The sequence below is a fragment of the Adiantum capillus-veneris genome, chromosome 13 (assembly GCF_014529385.1).
Source record: "Adiantum capillus-veneris isolate H3 chromosome 13, ASM1452938v2, whole genome shotgun sequence".
NCBI classification, from domain to species: Eukaryota; Viridiplantae; Streptophyta; class Polypodiopsida; order Polypodiales; family Pteridaceae; genus Adiantum; species Adiantum capillus-veneris.
The window spans coordinates 15,535,731-15,545,163 of record NC_140943.1 but is presented as its reverse complement, the minus strand read 5'-3'; the positions used below and the strand labels follow the sequence as shown (position 1 = coordinate 15,545,163).

The following is a 9,433-nucleotide window of genomic DNA, read 5'->3' as shown; positions in this document are numbered from 1 at the left end:
TTGGGGTTGTCAAATTCTTGGTCTTGATACTTTTAGAAGCATAGCTTTTCATGTAACTGCCTTACAAACAGGCCAGGGGCCTTTATATGTGTGTCCAAGGTCTCACTTCTACTCAGATTTGGCTTGGGAGCCGTGAGAGAAGGAGAACCCTCTGGCATTGTACCATACAAAGAAAAATAATAGAGAAATTTCGAGTAGGGACGCCAGTCTTTGGGGGCAATGCATCTAGGCGCAGAAGTACCCCATGTCGTGTCCTCTCTCTCTCTCTCTCTCTCTCTCTCTCTCTCTCTCTCTCTCTCTCTCTCTCTCTCTCTCAAGTTTTGCCAAGCATTTTATAGTTTCTCACGTGTTGCAATATATCTTTGGCTTGGAATGTCCCAAGTTTTTCACAATGGTCACATATGAAGCTAACTAGATAATGTGACTAGCTTGTATTTTGGGCCCCTAGTCATAGAGCTCCATCCTTCCTTAATTACACTACATTACCCTCTCCTAGCTATAGCATATTCCAATTAGTTTTCCACATAGCTTGAATTTTGAGCCCCTAGTCATAGAGTTCCATCCTCCCTCACTTCACCTAGCTATTGTGTACCCCAATCGTTTACCCCTTTTTGCTCCAATCCTTACCTATAGCAATTTTGTCATTATGATTCTTCCCTTTATGGCCTCCCTGAAAGGGCAAGGTGAAAGCATTGCTTTACCTGTTTGGGTTATCTACAATTGCGAAGTCTTTTTATAGATGTGTTTTAATGGAGGAATAAACCCATTGGTTGGTTGCAAATGCACTTACATGCTTCCTGAATAGCCTTGCAATTAATGCCACAATTTTGGAGGAGATTGAAGAGGTAATTTTGTAAAAGTGTACTATCCTTTTTTGCAAAATAACAGCTCTTCTTTTTTTTTTTGCAAAACAAGAGGGGAGAGTTGAGAGGTGTTTTTAATAAGCCAACAAAAACTAGGCCAAACACAACACACACACACAAACACGTTTCTCCCAAAAATTACTATTGATGCCTTGATACCCATTGAAAATCTCTTAGTGTGCCTCTTCTTTCGTCAACCACAATCGAACGAGCATCCCATTCAAGAAGGAAAGATTAATTAATTAAGAGGAAGAGGAGGGGCCAAATGGAGCATTACTTCCTTGAAGGGACTGAGACATGGCCAGGCCCAAGAGAGCATCACCAACATTTTGGGACCCTCTGTCCCCCTGCAGCATAGACATTGCAGCCATATCATTGGCAACATTTGCAACAACCAATGCGTCAAACGCATTGTCGAACATTGCCTTACTTGCACCCCCCAGCTGGTGCTGGTGCTGATGTTGCTGCTGCGAAGGAGGCGTGTTAAGAAACCCACAATGTGGTGAGATGGGGGAGTACCCTGTACTTGCATTCACGCTTTCATTAGGCGATGAGGACGATCGAGACACACCGCCTGTTGAAGCACCTTCTCCTTCTCCTTTGAGATCTAAAAAGTCTGGAGCTGCTATTGGCCTCCCCTGTGATGTCATTGCTGCTGTCTCCTTGCCACTGTCCTCTGTTATGAAGAACCAAGAGTTTCTGTTTTGGCCAGGCCAAGAGCGTGTTGCCTTGCCATGTAGATGGCACGGTAAGTCATGAGGGAGGGAGGGTGCTTTGAGCTGAACAGAGAGATTAACAAGCCCTTGTATTCTACCTGAAGGCCGAACGAGCTGGCAAGCCAGGTACTGAAGCTTGCCTGCTGCATTTTGGATGATGTCCTGCAAGGGGATATGGGCAGTGCCCACAAGTACATCAGAAACAACACCTTGGCTAAATATCTGGATAGTCAACCTTTGATGGCCATCATCCTCTTCCTCCTTGTCTGCATCTGGGTCATCGTTATGCATACTAGTAATCCTGCTTATTGTATTAGTACTTGAGAGGGAGTTTGAGTTCACAATTGCCGGCATGGGCAAGCGCAAGAAGTAGTCCCAAGCCGGTGATGATCCTGTATTATCTGAGATGCAAGTGCGGTGCTTGCAAGAAGGGTCGATGTAGACAACGGCATAGGGGCTCATGCTGCCAAATATTTTCACATCTTTCAGACCCTGTGCAGATATCAGTGTTAATTCCACAAAACCATATTCTCCACCTTCAATTCCTTGAGGATCGTTAGCTTTACTTTCATGATCTGAACCCCTGCAATCTGATGTGGAGGGTGTGCTGCCAGGGCTGCCCTTAGATTGCCTTGCATCAGAATATTGACCTGCATGTTTGCAAAACAAGAAGCTTTTACCTCAAATCAATTCTAACAAGAAGGCCTACCTTAAATCTACTCCATGAGGTGAGAGTGCTTCTTAACATAGATGCGTACACAAACTTACTGCTTTCAGGGATAGGCTGTTGTTTGCTTGGGAGTCCTTGCATGCTTCTGTGCTTGCCCACTCATGTAACCGTTTGCTTCATGCTCCTCCCTTTTCTCTACATATGCAAGAAAGTGTGAATGTCTGTATATCGGGTTTTTTTTTTTTGTGTGTGTGTTTGTTGGGGGGGGGGGGGGGGGGGGGGGGGGGGCACTCCAGATCGAAGATTCTCGTGCTCGCAGCTTCTCAAGGTTGCGATTTCTTTCCTCCCCCCTCCCTCCCACTCGCAAATATGCACACACACACTCACACACACCCAAGTGCATGCATGCCAAACACACCATATGCGCATGCATGAAGACTCAAAAACCTCTCAGAACAAAGGAGGAGGGCACGATCCATGCATGTACGCATATCCGGTACTAAGACCGTGATAATGTAAATGAGGAAGTTAAGGAGCTTATGACAAAGATGGGGGTTATAGCACCCACACATACCAAAGCATGGAGGGTCGGGAAAAAGAAGGCAAATATAGGCACATCCTCGGCCAAAGAAAGGGAACTAATTTGTGTTTCCCGTCAATAGAAGCAAAGGATTTCTTGAAAAAGAGGCAAACTTTAAAGAAGACGGGTGTCTTTTTAAGAGATGATCATTGATCTGACACGGCTAGCACACATGATGGAGGTCATGCCAAAGATCAAGGCAGCAAGGGAGAAGGGGAAGGTGGCTTTCTACAGAGATGGCCACATTGTGATTATGGAGAGGCATACCACATGACGGGGTGAGGCCTATGGGACCAAACTCAACATTGCTGCTTGGAATTGTAATGGGTTTCTGAGACTAGATGTAGGAGCCTTCGAGGACAGTTTCACTTATAGAGACACTATACTAGGAGGCGCATCATGCACCTAAACACAGTCTCACAAATGGGAGCGCATAACAGTATAAAATATACTCGGATATATAGAATTTATCACTTATTACTCAATTTATCACGCTTGATATAGCGATAAAGAGAAAGAGAGTAATGAGATCAACACAGTACTAGAACCAGAAGATTGGCTTGCCCCCCCTCCCCCCCCCTAAAAGTATCTTTATTATTGGGGAGTAGTCTATACAAGTGTCACGTGCACATCTAACCCTAGGTGCAGTTGTACTTACTCATAGGGTTTAGGTTAGCCTAGGAAGTGTTATGGCACCTTTGTGAACCTGTATGTAGTTAGTGCATGTCCAAGCACTTGGCGTAGCAGCATACCCATTGATTGCATAACCCATAGCATGTAGCATCGATACCTAGCACCAAGCATAAGCATTTTCATCGCATGTGACCATTCCCTAGATCTGCGAGGTTCGGGTGCTACTGCGGAGTCTGAATGCTAAAAACTGAAAACGTTGAGTCTATTGTGGTTCTGTCGCGAAGGTCTGCAAAAACGCTGGTTGGTCTTGTTGATCCAAAAACGCTAGGCTGAATTATGTGCTTGCGGTGGAAATCTGTTAACGCTAGGTCTGATCTGCTATCATGCTGCGGAATCTGCTAACGCTAGGACTGATCTGCTGTTGTGCTGTGGCCGGGGCTAATCTGCAATGCAAAAACGCTGGAGGCTGATCTTGATGCAAAAACGTTGGGCCTTCTGATGGCTGAAAACGCTGGGTTTTGCTGCCAGGGTTGCTGAGAAGGTGCCTGTTGAACCCTTGGTTCCTGTTGCCTCTTCTGCCCATAAGTGCTAGCGCTAGGTTTCAATATATACAAGCTTATCAAATTTGCCCTACCTAGTTCCCAACAAAAGTCACTTAAAAATAATAAGTGAAAAATGTCAAAAATAGGGAAAATAGATCTATGCACTGTAAAAATTGTAAAGTGCAATGGAATGAATGTTGTACTTTTCTCAAGATGACTGCTCCGAACTGTGCTCAAGGTTCCTTTTTCTTATGGAAGGGAGAGCCTTCTGTTCTTAATGAGAGAGAGCAGTGAACACGAACAAAGTGAATGGACACTGTGCGTGAAGGTGTATGAGACTGAGAGATAGAGGAGAGAATACGACACCAGAAATGTTGTAAAACCCTCCTCAGAAGGCCCCACTCTCGATGGCGAGATTGGTCTACTATTGATTGCACAATCTGGTACAAGAGTAGATGAATGATAACTGATGCAAGTCTAGGGGCTATGTCGATGTCGACGATGTGGACGACCAGACCGACTCTATGGCTGAAAAACTGAGTGCTTGCTCTACTGTCCAAAAACGCCAAAAGGGCTGAAATCTGATGATGCAAAAACGCTGAATAAAGCGGCCCAAAAACGCTGGTTATATCTGAGTTTCTGCTGATGCAATGATGCGAAGGGAGACTCCAATGCAGGGCTATCTTCTTGCTGAATTTGCTGGTTATAAGCACTGCCTGCTGCTGGGCTGGCTGAAAAACGTTGCAGGCTGGGGCTGATGGCGATGATGGCTGGATGCTGAAAAACACCAGGGAGATGGTGGTCGAATGCTGGCCTTGCTGAAGAAAATCGCCACCAAGGGGGGAAAGGTCTTGCTTGAGAGAGAGAAGGGGAACCTGCTGCCCTTGGCCTATGTTCTCTTGCTCTTCTACCAAATAGTGCTAGCCTAGGTTTGCTTATATATTATCTTACCCAAATTGCCCTACTCAGTTCCCAACAAAAGTCACTTAAAATAATAAGTAGAAAATGACAAAAATAGGGAAAATAGATTTAATGCACTGGAAAATGCTCCTGATGGATTTTGATCATAATGCTGATGATCATGCTGTGTACAACCAGAGGATATGCATCTACTCTAAGTGCCTAGGCATACACGATCTGCGAACAAACTCACAAAAGTGCCAGAACACTTCCTGAGCTAGACTGATTGGACTGATTGAACCCTTGTCATGTTGTAGCTTGTCCACGGACACATAGGGTTGGATGTGTCATGTGACATCCCATCCTTTTTAAAGTGAGGTATTGTTACCGAGCTGCATGGCTTCCTTGTAGTTTGCCAACAACTCTGGATAATCCTTGAAAAACTCTCCGTCGACCCACACCGCTTCGTGGGTCCCTCAATCCTTGAACTTCAAAAAGTATTGTCTCACTTGCTTCTTCGAACCATGTCGAAACCGATGCAACAACACTTGCTCCAGCTCCATGACTTCAGCTTCATCGATGATCTCTGGTTCTTCTTCTTCCGAAATGTCCTTTGGAGGTGTTCCCTGAAACACTTTCAACCAAGAAACATGGAAAAGATTGTGCATTGACCATGAGTTAGGCAACTGCAATTTCATTGAAACCCCATTTACCTTTTTAATGACTGGAAATGGACCATACATTCGAAAAGACAACTTTGGATACTTCTTTCCAACTTGCTTAAGACGTTGCTTCATTCTTAAATACACCCAATCCCCTTCCTTGATCGACACATCCTGACGATGCTTATTAGCCTGCCGTGAATAAGATTCATGAGCCTTGCTTAGCCGAAGCTTCACACTCTCAGAAATCTCATCCAATGACTGACTTTCAGCATTGGCATCAAGCATTTGATTGACCGAGCGAGTCAAAAGTGAATGGAACGGACGGCCAAAAGCTACCTCATACGAAGTTCGACCAATTGCAGAAGAAAAAGAGTCATTCAAAATAGCCTGAATCAATGGGAGATAGAGCTCCCACTGAGACTGCTGATCATGCACATATGACTTTAAAACATCAAAATCCAATTGATTGTAAATCTCTGTCTGACCATCTGACTGTAGATGAAAAGCAGATAAAAAATTTAACTTGGTACCAAAATTTTCAAAGAGTGCGCGCCAAAATTGGACGTAAACTTAACTTCCCTATCTGAAACAATTGATTTTGGCAAACCACAGAGGGGGTACCAATGCTTGATGAACAACCGTGCTACATCTTGTGCAGTGACTGTGGCTTTACAAGGAATCAACATGCAAACTTGTTGAAACGATCAACAATTGTCAAACATAGAGTGTTCCTTGAATGCAAACTTGGTGGAAGGTTAGTCACAAAATCCATGGAAACATCTTGAAAAGGTCCATCTGGAATAGGCAGCGGAAGCAAGAGGCCTTGCTGCTTACCCCGAGGAGCTTTTACCTTTTGACATATAGTGCATTGAGTGACATAACGAAACACATCCTTTCGCATTTTAGGCCAATAAAAGGATCTTTCAATTTTTTCCAAAGTGGTGTTCATTCCCCTGTGCCCACCCGTGAAAGAATCATGTGGATCATGCAATATGGTTGGCCTGAGAGAGGGCAATACACATAAACGTTGACGAAAATACAACAAACCATCACGAATGAGATAGTTGCTTGGTCCTTGGGACGCAAGAGCCTGCAACCAATGCTTACCAAACTCGGAATCCACAAACTGGTTCTCCATGCTGTCGAAACACACACCCTGAATAGAAAATGTGGATCTTGACTCAAGAGCCAAAATCTATCCTTTGCGACTAAACGCATCTACAACAGGGTTAGCTTTTCCAGGCACATATTCAATCAAACCTCCAAATTGCTCAAAGAATTGTGACCACCATGCTTTGCGATCACTTCAATGTGCACTAGGCATAGATTGGAGCCACTTGAGGGCTTGATGATCTGTGCGAACTGTAAACTCTCTACCATAAAGAAAATGCTTCTAATGCTTACGAGAGTGAATAATAGACAAAAGTTCTTTATCATAAACTGAGTAATTCTTTTCCACACTATTGAGCTTCCGGCTAAGGAAAGCTACAGGACGACCATGCTGCTGAAGCACAGCACCTATGGCGACATTGCTCACATCCGTCCATACCTCAAAAGGATCATCCCAAGAGGCAAGGATAAGACATGGTGCTTCTGTCACCGCAACCTTGAGAGCTGCGAAAGCCTCAATGGCTGCTTCGGGCAAGTCTACGCGCTGACGGCGAGTCTTGACCCCTTTCAAAACATCAGTCATAGGTACAGCAATGCGTGCAAAATTCTCTATGTAAGAACTATATACTTGACATAAACCAATAAAAGAACGCACATCATATGCAGTTTTGGGCAAATCCCAATTACGAACCTGTTCCACCTTCGCGGGATCTAACTTGACGCCTTCTGCAGAAATAATATAACTCAAATAAGTGACTTCAGTAAGAAAAAATTCAGACTTCTTAGCTGCAATGTACAACTAACACTCATCCAAACGGATTAGTACCCTTTCGACATCCCTTTCATGTTGTTCCCACGATGCAGAAAAAATGAGAATGTCATCCAAAAAGATGAACACACATACACCGACCATATCGCCGAAACGACCCACCATGAGACGATCAAATGTACCCACAGCACCTGTCAATCCAAAAGGCATAACAATATACTCCCATTGCCCTCGCTCGGTGCGAAAAGTGGTCTTGAAGATGTCGCCTTTGAATACCCGTACCTAATGGTATCCACTCTTGAGATCGACTTTGCTGAAAACCTTTGCCCCATTGAGCCTATCTAGGATATACTCAATGCGAGGCATCAAAAACTTGTTCTTGACAGTGATCTTGTTCAATGCCCTGTAATCAACACACAAATGAGACGAACCATCCTTCTTGCAAACAAACAAAATAGGAGCAGCAAAAGGACTTACACTAGGACGTATGAATCCTCTAGCCACCAACTTCATGAGTTGTCGCTCAACTCTTCCTCCTGTGTCTTGTTCAAACGATAGGGAGCCTTACTGACAGGCCGTGCCCCCTCCATAAGCTCGATGCAATGGTCCTTCGGCCACTCAGATGGGAGACAGGGTGGAAGATCATCCTGCAAAAAGAGATGTTTGAACTTGGTAAAAAAATCTGAATACTTAGCTGGAGCTTGAATGCTTTGGGAAACTGGAGCAGCATAGATGAATGCCGCTTGTATGAATGCCGCTTGTGCTCCTCGTCCTAATTCACGCTTTACCTGTACATGACAAAAGAGAGGCAAACAATGCAAACCCTCCTCAGCACCAATGATGAGGGGGGAGTCAGAGAGTGTTAGCCTCCCAATCAATGAGAGGGTTATGCTCACGAAACCATCTTATACCCAAAAGCATATCACATCCTGAAAGAGGGGACACAAGAAATTTCCTACGGAAAGCAGCTTGTTGAACTGTAAACATCACATCAAGGCACTCTTTCGTGATGAGAGAGTCCATACCAGGAGCGAAGCTAGAAACCTCGAGAGGAGATTTCTGACTAACCTCTAGGCGGGCACTCTCAACAAGAGAGACACTAATCACATCATCCATACTGTCTGGATCAAACAATATGATAAAACGTTGACCCTTTACATGACCATAACACTTCATGAGAGACTCCTCAATGTGTGTTTCAGAGACATGAGAAGATTCAACTTGGTTCATTAAAGTGCTTGTGGTTGCTGTGGGTGCCTTTGGTTCTTTAGGTGGGGCTGTCTTAGAACAAGCCTTCTTAATGTGACCCTTGACGTGACATTGATAACATCTATCTTCCTTAGCATAAATCACTTGTTCTTCAGCCGTAATGTATCCTCCTATAATTCCTTGTGCAGCTTTTTCATCCGGGATTAGCTTAGGTTTTGCAAGTACTTTAGCCTTACCCTTAGATTCATTGTTAGAGTTCTTTTCCGAAGAATTAGAGGAAGATGGGCTAGAAGAGTTACCATTCTTACCATTCTTACCGTTCTTACCATTCTGCGTGTTCTGAGAATTATGAGGGGTCCCTTGAGAAGTCTTGTTTTCCTTACGCTTTCCCTTCTTGTGCTTCATAACCTGTGCGAGAGCAATCACTACCGCCTTGTTGAGATCGATTGGATCAAGCACCTCCACATCAAACTTGATATACTCGTCCAATCCATAAAGGAATGCCTCCTTGCTCTCCGTATCCGATTTGCGTAATTGAGTGCCGAGCTGCAAACCCCGATTAGAGAAAGACATAACTGGCATACCATTTTGCTTGAGAGCACGCCAATCGTCCTTCAATCGTGCAAGGTACTAAGGTGGCATAAACCGCGCCTTGAGCTTGTCTTGGAAATCAGCCCAATTGAAGGAAAGGGACGTGAATTCGTCGGCTTCCTCTAGGTGTGCGACTAACTGTGCCTCTTGCCATGCGTGGTACCAATTGATGGCATCACCGGCAA

At 44.4% G+C, this 9,433-nt stretch overlaps 1 protein-coding gene across 13 annotated transcripts in view; it reads right to left on the bottom strand.

The window, feature by feature from the left end:
* Positions 1 to 849: 849 nt before the first annotated feature.
* Positions 850 to 9,433, bottom strand: part of LOC147443639 (uncharacterized) — a 69,181-nt gene continuing 60,597 nt past the window's right edge. For 5 of the 13 annotated variants that reach the window (XM_086526443.1, XM_086526445.1, XM_086526444.1 and 2 more), the window contains 2 exons: positions 2,348 to 2,444; positions 850 to 2,229 (listed from right to left, as the gene is read on the bottom strand). In XM_086526443.1, the coding sequence (XP_086382569.1) occupies positions 1,106 to 2,229; positions 2,348 to 2,390 (1,167 nt within the window). In that variant the 5' untranslated portion in view covers positions 2,391 to 2,444 and the 3' untranslated portion in view covers positions 850 to 1,105. The other 8 variants (XM_086526438.1, XM_086526441.1, XM_086526442.1 and 5 more) reach the window with 8 other exon arrangements.